The 23,518-nt window shown below is 33.6% G+C and overlaps 1 protein-coding gene across 1 annotated transcript in view; it reads left to right on the plus strand.

The window, feature by feature from the left end:
* The window catches only part of LRP1B (LDL receptor related protein 1B), a 1,985,448-nt gene that overhangs the window by 1,418,333 nt on the left and 543,597 nt on the right, over positions 1-23,518 (plus strand). The window contains exon 33 of the mRNA XM_044242553.1: positions 19,242-19,382. Within this exon, the coding sequence (XP_044098488.1) occupies positions 19,242-19,382 (141 nt within the window). The remainder of the gene's footprint in view (positions 1-19,241; positions 19,383-23,518) is intronic.

Consider the following 23,518-nt stretch of genomic DNA (forward strand, 5'->3'; position numbering starts at 1 on the left):
TATAAAGATCCAGGCACTAATTTAGGTGCTAGGGATACAACAGAGCTTACAGCAGGTAACAAATCCATCATCATGGGGCTGATCTCCCCAGTGGGAGAAAACAATGTATAAGCAAATACACAAATGTAATAAAGTTTGTCAGGTGATAAAGGGTACTAATGGAGAAAATTCAATCAAGGCAAAAGAATAGGGAGTACAGAGTTGAGTTGAGAGAAAAGAGCCAGAAAAATTACAGTTTTAAGTAGTAAGGTCATGGCAATTTTCACTGGAAAATAACAGTTGTGCAAAAATCTGAAGAGAATGAGGAAGTGAGTCATTCCAGTATGTGGGGTAAGAACATGTAAGGAAGAAAGAGCAGGAAGTGGGAATTGACTATTTGATCATATTTCTGAGTACTTGTTACTTTTATTTTTTTTATTTTATTTTTTTTAAAGATTTTATTTATTTATTTGACAGAGAGAGATCACAAGTAGGCAGAGAGGCAGGCAGAGAGAGAGAGAGGAGGAAGCAGGCTCCCCGCCGAGCCGAGAGCCCGATGGGGGACTCGATCCCGGGATGCGAGATCATGACCCGAGCCGAAGGCAGACGGCCCAACCCACTGAGCCACCCAGGGGGTATAGCTCAGTGGTAGAGCATTTGACTGCACCTGTTACTTTTAGATGGAGACTCTATTTTTTAATGCTACAGGCATTTATTTTCCCCCCTCCATGAAAGTTGTACTCTGCTTAAAAAACACTTGATAATTTATGTGCTGCCAGTAGTATACCAAAATAGAATAAACAGTTAACTTATATTATGAGCTGGAAGTAGTAATGTACAATAACATTACTTCTCTAAAGATTTTAGCTTTCGTGTTTATGAAATTCTTAATAATGATGGAATTAGTTCTGCCCCATGTGTTCTGTTTTATTTCCAATTTACCATATACAATGTTACTATTAATAATTATGTATTTTAATAAGAAAGAAGAGAAATTTCTAGGAAATATGCTTATTTCAAGCTGTTATGTTTAATGTTTATAGAAATTTAAAAAACATGAAATCGATCATATGAAGAAAATAATTATAGTTATTTAGAACACTTAACTTTGAAGAACTCTTAGTTTGTGGCTTTAATTTCAGTTGTTTTAAAATTAAAAGCTTTAATGATTTATATGTTTATGCAGTTGTATTATGCCAGTTAAAATTATTTGGATTTAGAAAGAATATTAATCTATTAAAAAAAAAAACAGATTGACTTTTTTTTTGAACGAATGATCTCTAGACACCAAATTGTGTATTTATAAAAGATTACTCAGTAGAAAGCATTCATGGAAGAGAGAATATAATGCTTGAAAATGGTTCTTTTAATTAAGAGTCTTTAAAACAATTCAGAAAAATAACCCCAGTTGCTATTGCAAGGATTGAAAAAAATGTTAATTCTCTTAGATATACAAATGATCATCAGTGCACTTATATTATATATTTATATAATTATTGTTGTGTTTATACTTGAATTATAGAAGTATGTTCTACTTAAAAATACAAGTAGTTAAAAACTGAACAAACAACATATCACTTAAAAAGGTACAAAAGATATTCCATTTACTTAAAAATTGGGTGTATATCTACTTTTCAGCAAAAGATCCAGTGATTTAATTGATACACGTAGATTGCATCTCTATCTGTAATCTGATATCTAGAAACCAGTTTATCTTAAATGCACTATAACCATGCTGTATAGTTAAAGTAATTCTCCTTTCAAATCATACTTTTCAAAAAGAGTTAAGATACTTTTTAGTGTACACCAAGCAATGTCACTTCGTGCAGAGAACTTCAAATATATCCACCTAAATTTTCTAAGCCATCAGTCTTCTAATTGCCATAACACTATTCATTAAAGTAACAGTAATATATGAAATATATCCAGGCAGTTTGCCCAGCACTAAGTATAGCACATAGTTGTCTTCTCTAAGTACTCAAACTACCATTAATGAAAACTAATAGCCCATCAAAATTTACATTAAAAGTACTACGAGAAATCTCCAAAGGACTATATGTGATACTATTCCAGCAGTTTTTGTCACCTTAAATTGCTGTGTTCCAATATGTTGCTCTTCTTAATGCTAATTACCTAACAGAATGGATAAATACTACAATTGCAAAGTACATCATAGTACTATTTTTGTAACCAAATTATAATTAGTGATCAGAGAATGGTCTCATTAACATAAATGGTATAATTAAATCATCTCAGCTTTACCATACTTAAAAGCATTAAATAAGTGTCTCCCCTTTATAAACTATTAAAAGTTAATTTTTCTGAAATTGTTTCCCCCACCCCAGGAAAAATAAGTGTACATTGTTCTTGTTTATGGCATTAAAAAAAGAACAAATTTGAAAATGCATATTCTCTCTGAGTAGAGGCATAATTGTTTTATATTGCCCCATGTCTCCTCTTTAATTTAAAAAGAAAAAAAAAAAGGTGTAGAGTACAAAAAGCCATGACATGTTTTAGATTTATAATAGATTTTTGAGTTAATATAGTTACAACAACAATGTAGTGAATCTAGAAAATGAATCAAGAGAACCAAGGAGGTCATTCCACAAGTCTGCCAATATTCTGTAGGTAATCTCCCCATGTTGGAATGTAACAATAACTTGGAATCAAATTATGATGTGGTGAATATTATTCACTTAAACTGAAGTTAAGCAATCACACTTTAGCCCTTTTTGATATTGGTGACTCTGTTTAACTAAAATTAGACTTAGGTAGATGGCATTTAAGCACAGAGGATTTTCTGGAGCCATATATACCTAGATTTAGGAAAATGAAAAAAAAAATGTACCTGGGCATCAGTACATTTATATTTCTTTTTTTCCCCTTTCCATAATCAGCATCAGCACAATCTTATATAATGTGGAGAGAATATTAAGCATTACAAAGTGGAAATAAATGTCCTCATCAATTTAATTCTAATTAATACTGCTCCATATTTAAACATAACCATTCAAGGAATATCCCGTGTTTTATAGGAGAAAAAAATGAAAGAAAATAAATCAGCTGTACCCTTTAAAAATATGATGCCTTTAGGTTTTTAAATTGTATGTAAAACTGTTCTATATAGCTTATAATGTAGATGTATCAAAGATCGACAGTACTCAAAAGGCCAGTGATAAGATTATTTTGCTCTGAATTGACTCCAAATGAGATTATGTGTGGGAGGAAAAAGGACTATAATCTTAGAACCGAGGTAAGAGCTTTGCCTAAAAGATGTGACAAGATTTAGAAGGACAGGTAGGTGACCCAGAAAACTTTATAAGAGGACTCTTCAGTTTATGGAATAGCAAATACAAAAAGAGTACAAGTGGCATGGTAAGGATTACCATTAATTCAATTGAAAAGAAAAACATTTTTCTTTTTTTCTTTTTTTTAAACAGTGATTTGACCTTGTCATCACCAAAATTGCCTCTAATGGTGGCAAACATATTGAAAATCTCTTAAGCTGGAGTATTTCTTATATTTATATGGATGAACAAAATACATAAAAACTTTATAGTTATAGCATGCAGGCATAACTATACCGTCAGTAAAATTTCAAAATTATTTTACCATGTTCTATCATCTTAACGACCCTCTCCCCTTGAAACATGTTTTTCTTTTTTTGAATACCTCCAAATCACTTCCATACAAATCACATCCAGGTATTCATGGGTGTTATGTGTGTGTGTGTGTGTGTTTCTTAAGATACTTGTACCATCCAGATTTGTTGTAGGGAATTCTGGTTGTGAGAAATCTAGTCAAAGTTGGAGATTACTTGGTGTAGAGTGACAAAGATCACATCTCCAGATCATCTTTCCTCCTAAAAATTTGTATCAGTAAGTGACCATTTTTAAAAATCCTAGATGTAATGAGAAATGTATTATTTGCTAATTTGGAGTTATATTCTTTTTTCAGGAACATAATATTGTGATCTCTGTCAAACATAGAGTCCTTATCTAGTGGATTTCTTTGTATAAAAAGGAGGGCACAATGTAGTGATCATATAAGGACGCTCATTCTGGATTTCCTTTAGAAGGCACATGAATTCTTCTTTATTTTATAGTTTATATTTAAAATATGACATTCATGATTTAATGAACTATAAAGTAAAGGATTGTAGAATGATGCTCACTTTATAAACAATTTTATTTTTCTCTTCTGATTCAAGAGTATGCTCCAGCTGGTACATTTCTCATTCAACTCAGTTGGAAGTATTGAGTTGCAATGACATATTTTGCCAAATGATGATTTATACAAGCTACTTTTCTCCTGACTAGTGCTACATTGTAGAGGCAGAGGTTCTACATGTTTTTATTTTCAAGTGAATAGATACATTAAATTATTTGGGAAAGGCAAGAACATATCAAATGGGATCACCAAAGATCATTTCTGACTCTTTATTTTTTAACCTTTCCCCCAGTAGTTTATTTATATACCCCCACATATATTTATAGATTAGTAAATTTTATCATATTAATTATTTGGCAGTATCAAGAATTAGGTAGTAACTGCAACAACAAAATTCATAGTTTAATAATAAGAAGAGAGCAGCAAATTATCCAATTTAAAACAGCCATTTAACAATTTTTAAAATACTGGAACCTTATTATACACTGTGTATTTAAGCCAAGATAAAATGCTAGTTAATTCTCATATATCCAAAGAAAAAAAAATTGCTCAAGAAGCACACTAGAAAGGTGACTTAAATTAATTGAAATTGAAGTTACATAATATGAATGCTAATACAGTAAATTATTTTAAAATGGATAAAAATAGCAACATTTTCAAAATAGCAAGAATTTTTGATATAACACTGAGGTTTAAAGCTTGCATTAAATTTATGACATATATACTTTTTAAATTATATATAAACTTCATTTCACTTTTAATTTGTCTTAAACATTACTTTCTAGATCAATAAAGGTTTCAACAATGTCACTTTAATGTTTATATGATATTCCACTATATACTTGTATGATATTTTATTTAAATAATCACCTATATATAAATGATAAAGTTTTAATATTCTTTTTTTAATTATAGATATTATAACAACTATCCTAATAGGTAGTCATTTGCTGAGCCTAAGGTACAGTTTTTGATGTAACATTTCTGGGTCAGATTGTTTAAAAATTTTTAAGGGTTTATCATTCATTTTCTTTTGCTCTCATAATCATTTCTGTCAGTTGATGAAAGCAGTAGTGCTATTTTGCCCTGCTCTCTCTCCTTACTTGAGCTATCTGGTAAGACACCTAATGTTTTTTGTTGTTGTTGTTTTTTGTATTTTGGTTTTTTTTGTTTGTTTGTTTGTTTTATTTCATTCAGAGTAGCATGGTTCTCAGACCCTTCCAAATCATGATGGTTATCTTCTAAGCCTTCCCATCTTTCAGACTTCTTCCAAAAACTGAAAACTAAGACCTGCATATAATAATGAAGATATATTTAGGACAAGGTCTACTGAGATTAATTCTTCCCGGACACTATTTTATATGGTGTTCGATTACCAGTAACAGAGAGTTTCATTCTGGTTATCTCTATTTGGAAAACAGAATACAGTTTCACAGTTTCTGGGAAGTTTTTGCCAAAGAGGTGCTATTTGAACTTACACTGGAATGGCAAGAAAGATCTTAGCCTTGTGAACATTTCCAAGGAAGAACTTTTTGGGCAGAGAAGATAACAAATACAAAGCCTTAAGGGCAAAAGTGCTTGGCATGTTGTGATTAACATGGTTAGAGTGATAGGAGCTTCCTTCCAGAGGAGAGGATGACTACAGGGAAAGATCCTGAGGAAAGTACCCAATACGGTAAAGAATAAGGAGTTTATTCTAATAGCCAGTTGAAGGGTTAAACAGGAGTTTTATAATCTGGATGTGTTTTTAAAGTATTATTTGACAGTATGTGACAGTATGTGAAGCCCAGAAGACTGGGCTGTAGGAGGGGCACAAATAGAAATCTTGGAAACTTGGAAAACTTCAGAAGGTTGTTGTTATAGGAGTTCAGGTGAGAGACTGATAGCTCGAAGCATTGTGGTACCAGAAGAAGTGAGAGGAATGGAGGTCTTAGAAAGAATTTGGATATAGGTAACAGAATGTATTTTAGAAGTGAGGTTCAGATCTGTTTTCAATTCAGGCTGAATTTTCTCTCAGTTGTGCTTCTCAGCCTGGCCCTTCAGAATGTCTCAGACTCATTTTAATAACTTCCCCAGTAAGCTTTTACCAAGTAAAAATAAATAAATAAAACAAACAAACAAACAAATAAATAAAATTAAACAAACAAAAACTAGTAGATATGGGGTAGTGTATTAGCTAAGTTTGCCATAACGAAACACTATAGACTGAGTAGATTAAACAATAAAATTGATTTTCTCACAAGTCTAGAAGCTAGACTTCTAAGATGAAGGATTCAATAGGTTGTGTTTCTCCTCAGGCCCTCTTGACTTGCAGATGACTGCCTTCACACCAAGTCCTCTTGTCATCTTTACTCTGTGCTCACGGCACTGGTGTCTCTGCTTAACCTGAAACCACTCCTATTGGGTTAGGACCCACCCTTATGACCTCATGATCCTTAGTTACTTCTTTAAATACCTTGTCTCCAAATGAAGTCACTTTGGGGATTAAGGATTCAGTATGTAATTTTAGGAGCACATAATTCAGTCCGAAAGAGGAAAGCCATCACCTAACTTAACCTACTTTAGAGCTTTCTTAAGCAAGAGAGCCCTTAACAGGGGGAAAATTATTCTCTTAAACCCTTCACTTAAACAATGTATAAGTAAATATCAAACAAAGACATTGTTTTCTTTGAACACTAATAATCTCACTTGTTTACAATTACAACTATAAATGGAATTTCTAATTTTTTATTTTTTCTACCCTAATAGGTCATCTTGCATACAACTTGGACTTGATGATCGCCTCTAGAGTGATCACCATAGGCAAATAGCATAATTCTTTTCTACTGTCAAGAATTACACTACTAATTTCAACCAAAGTCCATGCTAATGATTATGACTAGTATAGAGAAGAAAAAATAATTTTCCATTTACTCTCATGGATTCTTGACTAAGAGATTCCTGTAATAAAGGGGAGATTAACAGGAGAAAATAATTATTTGTATGTCTATACAGAAGCCCCCAAAATATAGGAGACTGAAAAGGCAGCCAGATAATTGAGGCTTATCTCTCATCCTTAGCTAAGGAAAGGGACAGGGGTATGGGACTTCAGACCCAGACCGTTCAAAGGGGAGAAGGCAACTAATGGGAAAGTGAGAAGAGGGAATGCTTGGTAAGCAAAGGTTGCCCTCTGAAGCAGAGTTTCTCCAATAAACAAATGATCTCTGGTATTAGCTCTCTTCATGGTACAGGCCTCCCTTCTAACATAAATGTCCCTTATAAAAGGGTAACTTATACTGTTTTCAGAGCTCCTCCTGTGTCTGCTTTTTCTCAAAATAATCAGGTCAAAATAATCCCTATGACAAAGGGGTAGCACATGATGCTATCTTTCATTAGCTGCAAGAGAAGTAGAATAAAATCATAGAAATACAATGCAAATCCATCCTTCAGTTTGAAAAAGTAATTCCTCACACATTACTGCTGATAATTAGTAGAAGAATTTTTCTTAATTGTTTATGTAATAGAATCAGTAATTTCACGTATATTTTGATTTTCTTTTGACTCATTCATTTGTTTATTCAGTAAGGTACTGATTATTATCTTTACCATTCAAATCACTTAGCTAGTACTTCTTGTATCATGTGAGTGGGTAGGATTTTTCCCATTTTATACAGGGGGAGACAAATATTAAGGGTCCAAGTAAGTTTCTAAGGATCACGCAGAGAGTAAGTATCACCGGCAGGCATCAAAGCAAGTATGTATGACTCCAAATCACATTCTCTTACCTCCTACAGCCTTGAAAACCCTCCGTGTGAATGGCATTGGTATAAGTATGGAGAATAAGAGTTAATAAGACATAATTCCTTCCCTGAAGAATCTTACATTTTAAATAAGGAGATGTACATGTAAATTAAAAAAGGGTTATGGGATTATGAAAGTTTTAATATCATTATACACAAATCATAGAACGAAAAGAATTTGGTGACCCACTTTCCCTTTTGACGGCAAAGCTTCCAAACAGAGGTATCACTTTAACTGCGTCTGAAAATGTGTCCATTATTCAGATAATGGGAGTAGAGGTGGTTACAGTAGTGGAGGTAAGGAAGTAAACTGAGGGCAAATGCAAAAAAGCACAGAGGTGTTGGGAAGCATCATTTTGGAGAATTATATATACTGTCAACAATATATTAACCTGTTAACTAGGATAATAGAAAATGGAAGGAGGATACAGGTAGAACATAGTTCAAGCACAATTAAACACATCTGTGATACAGGATGAATATTTAATATAAATGTATGCAATTAAAATGTTCCAATAGTCTGCTCTGTTATTTGAGTCTCCTCCTGCTCTTTCTCCACTCCCTGTTTTTAATGAAAACTATCTTAGGTAACATCAATTTAATTGAATAAACTCTACTTTTTTTATTTTCTAAACACCCAAGCAAGCAGGTATTTGGAGCTCCTTTGTTTTTGTCAGCTAATTCCTCCCTCTCACTGCCATTCTCTCCATCATTGCAGGAATACTAGTTCACTGGCAACACCGTGAAGCCATCAACTTGGAAATTAAATTACCTGCCATTCTCAAGTTCTTCTCCCTATAACCTCAGACTGCCCCCTCAGCTCTCGATGAGGCAATGCTCTCAATATAACAATGAATGGAGAGTTTAGGGCCATGACTGTCAGTTCAAGGTCACAAAGGCTTCAACACAGAATTCTGGGCCGTATTCTGCAGTGCTCTCCAGCCAGCCTTCACTGTCCTTCTCCAAATTCAACAACAAAAACCAAGTATTAGCAATGCAAAGAGACATCTAGTTCCATCACAGCCATAAGGATCAAATTTTTTACACAGGTTTCAGACAAACGATAGAGAGCTGCTCCTGCACAGAGGAGCAGCTAACAGGCTAACAGGCTGCTGCTGTAAGCAAACATATCCACCTCTGCTTGTCCAGGTGGAGGGGCGTTTCTGATTTGCAGTAGATACAATGTAAAAATGTAATGGTTCCTATATAATTGGAAATGAGAGACTCCTCTTGATTTGTAGGTATTTCTCATATTCACAGTAGTTTTAATTATTTTTCTTTACAAATAAACTGCCTTTTGATTATTTCTATACATGTTTCTGCCGAAAAGTGGTTAATCTATCCTGGGATAACTGAAGTTGATTACAATTCAGTATTCCTGGAACATGGAGCACTGGGGCAGTGATAGATCTGGTGATGGAAAATTTACCAGGCATCAAATCATGGATGGCCTTTGTGCCCTGCTTAGAGGGTTGGCAGGGGAAAGCCATTGGAGAGTTTCAAGCATCAGGAGTGATATGCTTAGATTTGCATTTTGGAAAGATCACGCTAGTGTTTCCTTAGCAATGAGAGAATGACAGGTGCTGAGCCCTTGAGTTCAGCAGTTGCATTGGAAATGGAGAGGAAATAAAACATTCCTGAGATAATAAGGGTGAAGAATTAAGTGGGGTTACTCAGACTGGCTGACATTTGGGTAAGATCATGGAGGAGTGAGGGTCCAAGAGATGACTGCCTGGTTTGTACTCTGATGACTGGATGGGGGTCCAGATGATTCTGTTTTATTCTTTAATTTGAGAACCACTAATGTAGATTATCACTTAATCTCTGTATTTATTTATAGTATCCAGATCCTCTGTTGTGTATTATTTTCAGGGTCCCCAGTCATCCTCTCCTTTCCAGAAGGTATTTATCTAATTTTTTGACCAGGCTTAGAGAGCAGTGCTCTCTTGGCTGTGTACATACTATGGTTCTAATGCCTTCAGAGACAGACGAAACCAATCATCTTTCTTTCAATGGCATCTTACTCCCTGTCTTTGGAGGCCTGATGATTCCCAGTTGCTCACCCATTCTGAAGTTCTGGAAGGCAGAGTAGCTTGCATCTGGCTTCCTCCCTTTACTGATGGAGATTTTCTCTTTATCTGTAGAGTCAGTCACCAATATAATCTGCTTTTAATCTACTACAATTTTTATAGCCTCGGTCTTTTTTTCCATTATAAAGACTTCCTTGTCTTTATAGGCTTATACCTTTTTCATTGTTTTCTTGTAAATTTGGGGGTTTCAGAAGAGAGTAGAGATAATAGAATTGCCAGATAAAATACATAATACCCAGTTAAACTTGACTTTCATGTAAGTGAATATATTTTGTAGAGGTATTTTTCAGGACATACTTATATAAAAATTAATTGTCCTTTATCTTTAATTCAGATGGAACTGGACATAATGTTGTATTTTATATTTTAAATATAAAGGGCTAGTTTTTGAAGAAATATAATTTTTAAATATGGATCTCAGTAGGTCTGGTATAGTTCCATAAAGTACATATTCTGAATATTTAAAAAATAAGCTATCAATTTTGATAATACATTTTAAGAAGTCAGGTTTTATTAAAACTTTAAAACTTCATAATTATAATTTTAAAATGTAATAACTGCGTGGCTCAGTGGGTTAAGCCTCTGCCTTCGGCTCAGGTCATGATCTCCGGGTCCTGGGATGGAGCCCCGCATCTGGCTCTCTGCTCAGCAGGGAGCCTGCTTCTCCCTCTCTCTCTGCCTGCCTCTCAAAAATAAACAAACAAACAAACAAATAAATAAAATGTAATAACTAAAATATATATTTCAACTGTTTTTAATTTGGGGCCAAACTTTAATTTACATTTGTCAAGTAATTTTGCATGGCTAGGTGTAGTGTTATTAGGTCTAGTGAGTATATCATTTTATGAGCAGTGCTATGTAGTGGTAAGAGCATTGAAATTCAGTTGATACCAACTGAGAGTTCCCGCCATGCTTCTGCTGTGTGACCTTGGAGAAGGTCAACTTCTGACCTTCTGTTTGCTCATCTTTAACAACAGGAGGTGTATTAACACATCACTTCTCATTTACGATGATTAAGTGAGACAGCCATATTTGCTTATGATCAGAGCTTAGCGAAGGCCCTGAAACTTAGCACACTTGGGTAAGATTATTTCCCTTGTCTCTCCTCTCCTCTCCTCTCCACTTCTCTCCTCTCCTTCTTTCTCTCTCTCTCTCAAATGAAGATTTTTAGAGACCTTATTGCAGAATCAATTTATATTTGTTATTTATGTTAATTCTTATATTTCATAAATTCCTTTAATGGATCTATTAGTAAATGTATTTGTTTCCTAAGGGCACATAACAAAGTCTTACAGACGGGGTGGCTTAACAGAAATTTCCTTTCTCATTATTCTTAAGCTTGAAGTCTTTGGATTAATGTGTCAGCATGCTTAATATCTACTGAGGCCTATGTCTATGACTTAAAAATGGATGTCTTCTCCTCCCTGAGTCTTCTCTGTGTATGGATATCTCTGTCCTAATTTCTCTCTCTTTCTCCCTCTCTCTTTGTCTCTCCTTTTTGGATACTGATATAATTAACATACAGTATTATATTAGTCTCAGGTGTACAATATAGCAATTCAGCAATTCTATATATTACTCTGCTTCTAATTTTCTCTTCTTATAAGGACCTTAGTCGTATTGGATTGGGGCCCATCATAATGACTTCATTTTAACTTAATTACCTCTTTAAATTCCCTATTTCTTAAAAACAGTTACATTCAGATGTCCTGGAAGTGAATACTTCAACATATGAATTTTGGGAGACACAATTTAACCCATAATGGTGGAGTAGAGATATTCATAATAACTGACATCAAGTTAAGCAAGCAGTGTTTGCATTTTGGTACTTTCTGAAGATTCTAGTAGATTCAAATCAATAACAATGTGAGAAAGAAAAAGTGAGAGAAATACATGTGATTCTAAGTACATAGTAAAAACCAAAGTCCTTTGTGTGAGAGAGATCCTTGAAAATTATATTTAAAAAGTGATATTTTTAAAAAGATAATATCAACAAGGAATGGAAGAGACAGCTTTATTTAAATGTTTTCTGAGTTATGACTTGTTATGGGAGACATTTTTAGGGATATTTATTTCCATAATCATTTTGCATGTATTTAGGAAACTTCTACATCATGCAAAGCACTGGGGAGAATATAAAGAAGTACAAGACAGGATCCTTGTTCTCAAGAGCTTTCATCTCCGGATAAAGAGTCAAAATTAGTACAAGTGAAAAAAAGGGAAAAGCAACAATTAAATATAAAACCATGTGATTCTATCTGTAGACAGTTTAGCATCAGTGAGAAGGAAGAGTCAATGTGGGATATCGTAGTCTGAAATACTTCCCTCGGGGTGAGGTTCTACTTGGGCAGTGAAGGGTGACTATAGTGGAATTATAGGCAGATGAAAATGGGGAAAAACAGACATAAGTAAAAAATGGAACTGTGCCTATTTTCTTCACAGCACTAATTGAAGTTTTTAGTTATTTTATTTCTTAATTTTTTTAAATTACGGTAAGAATACTTAACCTGAGGTCCATCCTCCTCACAGATTTCTAAGTGTTCAGTACAATACTATTAACTATTGGCACAATGTTGTACAGCAGATCTCTAGAATTTTCACCTTTTATGTAACTGAAACTTTATACTTGTTGAAGGGCAACTCCCCATTTCCTTCTCTCCCCATCCCCTGACAATACCATTCTGTTCTGTTTGTGAGTTTGATTAGCTTAAATGCCTCATGTAAGTGGAATCATGAAGTATTTGTCCTTCAATGACCGGCTAATTTTATGTAGTGTGATGTCCTCAAGGTTCATCCATGTTGCTGTATATGGCAAAATCTTTTTTCTTTTTAAAGATTTAATTTTGTTAGAGCAGTTTTACAGCAAAATTAAGAAGAAAATACTGAGATTTCCTATGTACCACCTATATCCTTACATTGATAGCCTCGCCATTATCAACGTTCTCTACCAGAATATTTCCTTTTTTATCAAGGCTGTTATCAAGGCTGAATAATATTCCATTGTATGTATATACCACATTTTCTTTAACAATTCATCTTTCAGTAGACATTTAGTTTGTGTCTGTATCTTTGCTCTAATGAATTATGCTGCAATTAACATTGGGGTGTTAATATCTCTTTGATATACTGATGTCAGGTTCTTTGAATATATACTCAGATATGTGGGATTGCTAGGTCATGAAATAGTTCTATTTTTAATTTTTTGAGGAACCTCCATACTATTTCTATAGTGGCTCTGCCATTTTACATTTCCTGCAGCAGTGTGTGTGCAAGTGTTCCAGTTTCTCTATAACCTTGCTAGCATTGCTATCTTTTTTTTTTTTTTAATAATAGCCAACTTCACAAGTGTGAAGTGATATTTCATTATGGTTTTGATTTGCATTTCCTTGATTATTGATTATGTAGAGCATCTCCTCATATACATGTGGGCCATTTACATGTCTTCTTTAGAAAAATGTTTATTCAAGTCCTTTGCTTATTTTCAATCAATTTATCTATTTATTTTTTGCTGTTGATTTGTAGGAATTAAAGTTGTTTCTTTCCTGTTTATGTATCTTTCTCCATCACCAGAACATAGGGTCTATAAAAGCAGACATTGTCTTTTGTTTTCCTGCTATCTACATAGTACTTTATAAACATAATAAATGCTCAATATTAGTTGAAAAATGAATGAATAAATGAATATTGTGAGGTGGTAGGCGTGGATGTAGCATGTCCTAGAGAGAAGTTAGAAAGACATCTTAGTAGGTGGAATCAATTCAGATTATGTCATGATTTAAAAACCTGGTAAGGGATTTTAAATTTGAGGCAGTATATAATCAGGAAATTTGAAGAATCTTGCGCAAGAATTAGGATTGATGAATGGTATGTTTGTAGAGGACTGCAACAACCTAGAATAGTTTTTCTGATTTGTCTGTGGTTCTAGTTTCATTCTGGTCACTACTGAGAAGACTGATATCTGATTGGTTGTAGTCTTTCCTGGGCACAAGTTTCTTTGATCATGGTTCTCAAGGATTTGGTTTTATCTGTTTTGCTTCTTTTCCCATTTCTTTGGCAACTCTCTACTGCCCCATCAGCTGGTTATCCTCAGAGACTTTTTTACATAGACAAGGCATGGTTTTGTGTTACTCCTAGAAGCTCCTCCTGTTCTGAAACTGTAATCTAGATAAAGTTATTTGGCCACCTCTATTGACCAGAAGGCTGCAAAAGACTGTGCTTGGCATTTTGAATGTTGCCTGTGGAAATTATTCTTCTTTAGCAGTGTTGACAGGGAAGACAGTGACTTTTGGGTAAACAACATAGAGTCTGATATAGATTGACTACCTTCTCATGGATAAGGGTAGGCTTTGTTTTTCTTTTTTCTTTTCTTTTCCTTTCGTTTCTTTTTCTTTTCTTTTTGTTTTCTAGTCAAGTCTAGTTTTTACAATTATGAATAAATCTGCAAAAATCCGTGTTTTGTGTGTGTGTGTGTACGCAGACATAAGTCTCTAACTCCTTAAATACCAAAGAGTAGATTGCTGATCATACAGTAAGAATATTTTCAATTTTGTAAGAAACCACCAAATATTCTTCCAAAACAGGTGTACTATTTTACATGTTTATCAGCATTGAATGAGAGTTCTTATTGTTTCACATTCTCACTGGTGTTGTCAGTGATTTTTAGCCATTTTAATAGGTGTCTAGTTGTATCTAATTGTTATGTTACTTTGCATTTCTCTGATGACATATGACGCAGAGCATCTTTTCATATGCATATTTTCCATCTGCATATCTTCTATGATGAAGTGTCAATGTCTTTGGCCCATTTTTAAAAATTTATTGTTGAATTTTATGAGTTCTTTGTATATTTTTGAGAATGGTCCTTTATCAGATGTACATTTGTAAGTATTCTGTCCATGTCTGTGGCTTGTCTTCTAAGTACTGATATTTTCTTTTGCAAAGAAGTTCTAATTTTAATAAATCTACTTTATCAATTATTTATTTCATGGGTTATGTCTCTGATGTTATAACTGAAAAGGCATCATCTAGGTTTCTCCTGTTATCTTTTGAGAGTCTTATAATTTTACACTTTACATTTAGATTCATGTTCCATTTTGAGTTAATTTTTGTGAAGGGTATAAGGTCTGTATGTAGATTCACTCTTTTGTATGTGGACACCCACCCATTCCAGCACCATTTCTTTAAGAGACTGTCTTTGCTCCATTGCATTGCCTTTGCTCCTTTGCCAAAAATAAGATGACCATATTTATAGGGGTATATTTCTGGACTGTCTATTCTGTTCCATTGATCTGTTTGTCTATTCTTCTACCAGTACCACATTGTCTTACTTACTGTAACTTTTTAGTAATTCCTGAAGTTGGATATTGTCAGTCCTTCAACCCTCTTCTCCATTTCATTCATTTTTGAGAAATATCTGCCAAACACCTACGTATGAATAGGCATAGATTGTCTGTCAGTTGTTCTTTCAAGTAAAGAACGGTATTCTATGGGGACATCTGAGTGGCTCAGTTGGTTAAGCGGCTGCCTTTGGCTCAGGTCATGATCCTGGGGTCCTGGCATCGAATCCCGCACCAGGCTCCCTGCTCAGTGGAAAGCCTGCTTTCTCCCTCTCCCTCTGCCTGCTGCTCCCTCTGCTTGTGCAAGCTTTCTCTCTGTGTGTCAAATAAATAAGTAAAATCTTAAAAAAAAAAATGGTAGTCTATGAAAAAAACTAGCTAAATTTCAAAAAAAAAAAAAAGAAAAAGAAAAGAGGGGGGAAGACAAGGAAAAGAGAGAGGTAAATCAGGAAACAGACTCTTAACTATAGAGAACAGAGGGTTACTGGAGGGGAGGTATGTGGAAGGATGGCTTAATTGGTGATGAGTTTTAAAGAGGGCCCATGTAGTAATGAGTACTGGGTATTGTATGTAAATGATGAATCATTCAATTCTACACCTGAAACTAATACTGCACTGTATGTTAACTGATTGGAATATAAATAAAAACTTAAAGAGAAAAAAGCTAATTTTTCTTGCAGCTTAAGCAATCTCATAAATACATTTCTTCCAGACAATTATACTTCAGTGTGCTGCAGAATGCTTTATGCACACTTCCCATTTTGCCACACAGAATATTAAAAAGACATGTGCTGAAGGATCAAGATTTAATAAAATTAATGCTTTCACTGTTCAGTTAACGACACCCTTATGTAAAACTGGATGATTTTTTTTTTTTTCCTGTAAATGCATAGCAGTGGAGAATCCAGTGATTCCTTGTCAGATTTGTGATGCTGGCTATGTGATGTTTAAGACCAATAGTCAACTTGTCCTTCCTTTTTTACCATATTATCTATTTGCCTTTTCTTCTGTATTATGGAAGATTTTCTCAACCATGTATTTTTTAATGTCCTAAGAGTTTGTCTTTTATTGTTCCTTGTTTCAACATCTTTAATTTTTCTAGAACAAGACATGATTTGAATACCTTTGATAATTTTTTAAGATTTTTTTAAAATTATGGTTATGTGTCTTTATGTCTAAGTGTTTATTTTTTACTCTACTGGCTTTTTTAATTGAACTGGAGATTCTTGGTTTCTCATAATGTCTAACAAAATAGAGCTGGGTGTCTATCATGGGTTTCCTCCTCCTTCATGAAAATAAAAATTTTTTTTTCCATATCCTTTTGGGGAGGGGATTTCTCATTGGGAGCTCTGCATAGAATTGGACACTGTGACTTGCAGATTTTGCTTTTGTTGGGACCTAGGGGTCAGATTTTTGGTCCCCCAATGCTAAAGTGAAGAAAACATTATTCAGGGCACCAAACTTCATATTCCAAATCTCTTTGCTGAGCATTTTTATAAAGAGCTATGGTTATATATTTAATTGAGACTTCTATCAGTTACTAAACCTCTGTAAACTCAGTGCAAGGGTTTGGGGAGATGGTGATAGTAGGTGATATTACATATAAAAATATCTTCACTTGATTATCCTATTTTTAGCCTTTATTAACACTCCCATTGTATTATTTACAAGCTGAAATCAAGGTCATCCCAAGTTCTATGGAGAGGGATTAAAAATCAGATTTTATTTTATCTTATTTTTATTTTTAATTGGAGTATAATAAAATTGAGTGATGAATGAATGAAAATTGAGAGTGGGGAAAAAAATCACGATCCAGGTTGCAACTTAGCCTATTTGCCTATTTTCCCATTTCCACTTATATACCATCTTTTATGCATTACTCATATGCCCCAATTCTGTTGTTTATTTTATGAGTTTATACATGGGTTTTTCTGCTTTGTGTTTCTGTATTTCTATCACAGTGGCATATTGTAAGAATTGAAAGGGAACACATGTGTATCCAGTCTAATTTACTATACGGTACAACTTTTAATAAAGTCTCTACAGTAAAAGTCTTTTTTTTTTTAAAGATTTTATTTATTTATCAGATAGAGAAAAACACAGTCAAAGAGGGAATACAAGCAGGGAGAGTGGGAGAGGGAGAAGCAAGCTTCCTGCTGAGCAGGGATCCCAATATGGGGCTTGATCCCAGGACCCTGGGATCATGACCTGAGCCAAAGGCAGACGCTAAACAACTGAGCCACCCAGGCACCCCTACAGTAGAAGTCTTTACTCATTTTCTTCACAGGAAATTTTTGTGGTCTTACGTCAATTCAGGAGTATAAACCAAAACCTAAATGAATGGGCTACTCACTAATCATATGCACTTAGATTAGTGAGTATATATATATATATATATATATAAAATATATCTATGTAACATAGATATATTTTATAATATATATATCTATGTAAGAGAGAGAAGACTAAACATCTATCAATGAAAGAGGACATTAGAGTTAATTTAACACCATGGGCTCTAAAACTGGGGTTTGTTCTATAATTTGGAGCTCCTATTTATCGTATGACCTAGGGAAAACTATTTAACCTCATTTTGTCTCAGTGTTTTTCGGCAAAATGGTTTAATAATAGTAGTAGTTACCTAATAAAATTGTTGTGAAGATTAAATGAAGTAATCTGTAGTGTTTAGAATTGGGCATTGCACAAAATCAAATTTGGTAAGGGATTATCATTGTTGATGTCTGTATTACTCTCCTTGCAATATCTGAAACTAGGCTTTGGTTCAGTCTAAATATAGTAGAATTTGAATAAGAATAAATGTATGGTGAAAGTAAAGATTATTTTGCTTTGTTCATACAATTAAATAACCTTTAACTTCTAGGTAGAAATTGAGGTGGTCCCAATTGTGATTAATTAGCTTTTTCAAGAAAAGTTTAAATTGTTCAAAACTTTTATAATTATGAACTTTATTTTGAATTATTGCCTTTCTTAAAATTATTGCCTTTCTTAAAATTTATGTGTTCAGTATGGAGTCTTAGAAAGAACCAAATTTTGGAGATAGGAAGACCAAATATATAAATTTGATTAAGATAGTTAATCTCTATGAATCTTAGATGTTTCATCTATAAAATGAGAATGTTAATAGATTCTTTCTAGTTTTGGTATAATAATTTGAAATAAAATAATAATAAATGTATCATTTTCACCAGCATGCTAGCTTCCTTAAGGTCAAGACTCTTTTTTTTTTTTAAATGTGACACATTGCAGTGTCTCTTCTAAGAGAAATATCCAATACATGCACCTCACAAAAAATATTCAATACATGCACCCAACACATACACTGAGCAGTTTACATTATTAAAATTTTGAAGAAAGGGGCATGAGCCATGCAAAAAAATAAAAGATGTTACTATGAGGAATTCAGTAGCAGGGAGTACTAATTATTAAAAGTTTCCATATTGCAAGCAAAGAGTATAGACTTTTTTTTTTTATAAGTTTTGTTTGGATATTTGGTTGGATTTTGCTGTTCATTTACAGATATAATACAGTACTACTGTGATCATGTTTAAGTATGTAAATAATATAATCTGAATTCTATATTAATTTGAATATGCTTTTATTTATATGGTGTGTGAAATTTTCTTTTAAGAAAAAGAAAAGTTAAGGCAAGAGCCTCTAATTGGGGAGGAGGGAGGAAAATTTAAACAATAATATATCACTGTGATTTGTATTTTTAAAAGAGTGAGAGTGATTTCATTGTTTCCCTTAGAAACAGAATTTGGGAATATAACAAAAGAAATCAAAAAGTATTATACTTTAATAGCTGTTTACTATTATTTAATAAGATGAATATCTTTTTCATAGAAGAAATCTTTTCACTTTTACAGATAAGAAACTGTGGTGGGCCGACCAAAACTTAGCTCAGCTGGGAACCTGCAGCAAAAGAGATGGAAGAAACCCCACTGTCCTGCGAAATAAGACTTCTGGGGTTGTTCATATGAAAGTGTATGATAAAGAAGCACAGCAAGGCAAGTCACACTGTAATGAATTTGTGCCACTTTTTGAATATATAATGTTCTCTTCTTTTCATATTATTTTCTCAATTCAACAAGTGAAAGGTTTGTATTTTGCTTCTAGTTTAAAAAAAACAAAAAATAAGGAGCACTGCAGAAGAAATGCCCTTAACATAAGTTATATAATGAGTTTTCAAAACGTTAGCAAGAGCTCCCAAGGAATCTTAATTTGTCAGGTCTTCAAAGAGGTCTTATCTAGTTCTTGATTTAAAAATGTAAGAATGAGAAAAATAAATCCCAGCCAGAAACAGACAGTGTATAATTAAGCCCCAAAACTGAATGAATGAGGGGACTTCAAATGGACTATGTCAATGTAAGAATTTTGCATCCAAAAGCACTGCATTGTTTGGCTCTAAGCATTTTGCTTTTTTGTTTTTGCTTGTCCAAATGGTGTGCAGTGAAATGGAGTGAGAGAATGAACAGATGGTTTACATAGGTGGACTTGTCACATTGCCCAAATGGCAATTACTTTAGAGATGCCAGCCAGGACAGCCCCACACCTGCTAGTCCTTTCTTAGTTTTTGCTTCATGACCCATGACATTAGCAGAACTCTTTTCCTAGAAAAAATATTTTTCTGTATTTTACTTTCTTACTTTAGTCTCTGCTATGAAAATCCTTAGCTTCACATACTTTTCTTTTTAGGAAAAACATTCAAGAAAATGTAAAGGAATTTTCATCTGAAGGATCTGGGCATATAGACCAAAGCAGAGAACAGTAGAGACAGAATTAGTGAACCAAGAGGATCACTAATTCTGAAGATAGGTAACAAACATCAATTGACAGAATTTATTGGCAATACCAATTGGGAGCCATACCTGCACATACAGACATAAAAGGAAGACCAGATTCATGGTTGCCTTCCCTGGACAGAGCATGGGTCAAATTCTAGTAGGAAATCACTCCTGAAATTTCATGAAAAAAAAAAAAAGAAAGAAAATAATTGCTTTAACAAACAAACAAACAAATAATTAAGTGATTACTGGGCTTCTTTCATGGTTTAGAAGACACTAATACCTGTACTTTATGCAAAAATCTGCATTCGCTCTCTGATTTAAAAAAATAATAATAATAATTTTTAAAGTCTTATTTATTTATTTTTTAGAGAGGGAGATGGGGGACAGAGAGAGAGAGAGAGAGGATCTCACGGCGGATCCACCCCTAGTGGGGAGCCTACACGAAACCAGATCTCACAACCCTGAGATCATTACCTGACCCAAAATCCAGAGTCTGGGCTTAACAGACTGTGAGCCAACTAGGTGCCCCTCTGACATTTAAAAAAAAATAACTCTATAATAATTAACAGGAGCATTTTGACTAGCAAATCTGTGATCAAAATAATTTTTCTGGCATTCAAGCCATAGGGAATAGATTATATCATTGAGAATAAAACATTGGTACTCAATAAATAAAATACCATGACATTTTTTGTGGATTTTAATAGAATATATTTGCAAAGTATAAAAGCTTATAGTACTGTGGTAAACTTTAGTTCATAGTCTGTACTTAATGGGATTATACCTGAAAACGCATTAGAAAGTACAACAGAGGGAGAGATATATTGTTTCCAAACAGGACATTGAAAAATTTATTCCTTCTTTTTCAAAATATGAAAAAAGCATATGGTTTGCTTGAAATTGTAAATTAAGATAATTTATAGTGTTTTCCCAGATACAACACCAAAAAGTTTATTGGAGGAAAACTTTCTTGTATTATGTTTGGCTCACTTTTTTACTCATGCTAACAAAATTTTCCTCATCTTGTAAATGTTTAATCCTACAGGTAGATTTGAGTATTTTACATGTTGTGAAAGTATTCCTAACTTGACAAGGACCTGTAATACTTGGGAATTAATCGTATAATATGACTAAGCTTAAAATTCAGTGCAAATACTATTTTTACTAAAAGAATGTGCTGATGAAAGCGTCTGTATTAGAGAGAATCACATTAACAGAATCATGGCAGGTACCTTAAAAGCTTCATTAGGATGAAATATGAGCAATTTGGAATTATTTAAGGTGTTAACATTACTACCTCTTTGATTTCAAAGTACAATTAGCTACTTCATTTATCACTTTTGACATAGATCACTAGAGAGCTGAGACTTCTCGTTAGTCAAGTGGACTCTCTACCTCCACTGGGGAATTGGGGCATGAAGTTTGAATATCAGTCTCATTGCAGAATATTAAGCCAAGCTGGTATTTCAAATGTACCAGATAATCATTACCTAAATTACTGTCTTTAAAACCATTCTAATATTTTTTCCTACCTCAATTCATTGTTTGTTAGGTAAAGATACTTATTGCAAATAGTGACTCATTTCATCTTTTTTTTTTCTTTTTCTCTTCTTCACTAGTAGAGACTAAACAAGTGATACATGAAATGTATATTGTACAACATAATTGTTAACATAGGCTAATTATATTGTCAAAAATAAGTATGGTACAATATACTGCTATTACTGCGATTATACTTAAAAATGCAGTTCCAGAAGTTCCTTTTCTTATGTTTTTAACATATATTTAAATATCACCAAGGTTATAGAACCCTATTTTTCTTTTACGATTTCATTCTCTTCCTGAATCTATTTTTTTATTAACTTCAATTTCCTCATTTCCCCTTCTTTCCATTTGATGTTTCTCCATGCTCTCTAGTTAAAACATTTCTTCTTGGGTGCCTGGGTGGCTCAGTGGGTTAAGCCGCTGCCTTCGGCTCACGTCATGATCTCAGGGTCCTGGGATCAAGTCCCGCATCGGGCTCTCTGCTCAGTAGGGATCCTTCTTCCCTTCCTCTCTCTCTGCCTGTCTCTCTGCCTACTTGTGATCTCTCTCTGTCAAATAAATAAATAAAAATCTTTAAAAAAAATTTCTTCTCAATCTCTTCTCAGCTTTTTAGTTTTTATATAAATCAATATCAAAATGCAAATTTCCATAGCTTGGCATTGCAGTAATATATGTTTATGTGTTTTCTATAAACTATAATATATATAAGGTCAGTATAGATTATTATAAATCTGAAAATATAACTCTTTCATTAAAATAATCAGAGATCTGAAATTTTATCTTAGTATATAAGTCAGCTTGAAGAAAGGGAATAAGTCAATTCACCTTCATTAGTTTATATAGGAGATAAAAGTAATAATTTCACAGGGCAACCCTAGTCCTAGCATGTGGCCTTGAATAGGATGGAGTCCGGCATTGACCGAACTGGTAACTATAGGAAATGAGGAGAGAGTATGGTAGATCTCCAGATGAGCAATCTCCCAAGTTGAGCGTATTTCACACTTCAAAAGTGACAGAACTCACTACAGCTTCAATTGAACAATTAAATCCCATCAGACTATTTTGAATTCAGGAGATGAGAAATAATGAGCTGCATTGGCATTTTGAATTTTCCATAGAGCACTATTGATATATACCTTTCATCATGCTTTGTAATTCTCACTGGATTTACTGCACTTCGTATTAGAGCTTGAACATCCAGTAAACGGTACTGCATGTCCTCGAATAATAAAAATGTTGTAAAAATGGGATATTTAATGAACTTGCTGGATAAGACTGTAAATTTCTTAACGTCACACTACCAGCTTTAATTAGCACATTGGGCCTAGTAAATTCAATGGAACATCTTTATAGAATGCCTACCTGTGATTACCTGACTAATATTTGTCATTGCTGCTACGCAGAAATAAGGAGAATTAATATGCCAATTAATTAGATGACTCTTACGGGTGTGTTTTAAATATATTTTGGGAGAATTATGTTCCTAGAATTAGCAAAATTTATTTCCTTGCTTAATAAATTATTTAAATATGTATATACCTCCTTTCTTTTAATGGCATAATCTTCACATTGAGTTAGTAGTATAAATTAACAGCTATTTATTTGACACATTTGGATAAAATATTCTTGAAAAGGAAGTAACTATAGAGTTGAAATGAAATATCATAATAAAAATCATAATACAATATTTCCTAGTTTCTGCGATCTTAAAATATTGCAAGTCTGACAGCATTCATGACAAACCAATTTCACTTGATTTTCTGTAGCCCTGAATATTCTCATGCATTGTCATTTGCTTTTTAAAAAACTGT

The sequence above is a fragment of the Neovison vison genome, chromosome 3 (genome assembly GCF_020171115.1).
Source record: "Neovison vison isolate M4711 chromosome 3, ASM_NN_V1, whole genome shotgun sequence".
NCBI classification, from domain to species: Eukaryota; Metazoa; Chordata; class Mammalia; order Carnivora; family Mustelidae; genus Neogale; species Neogale vison.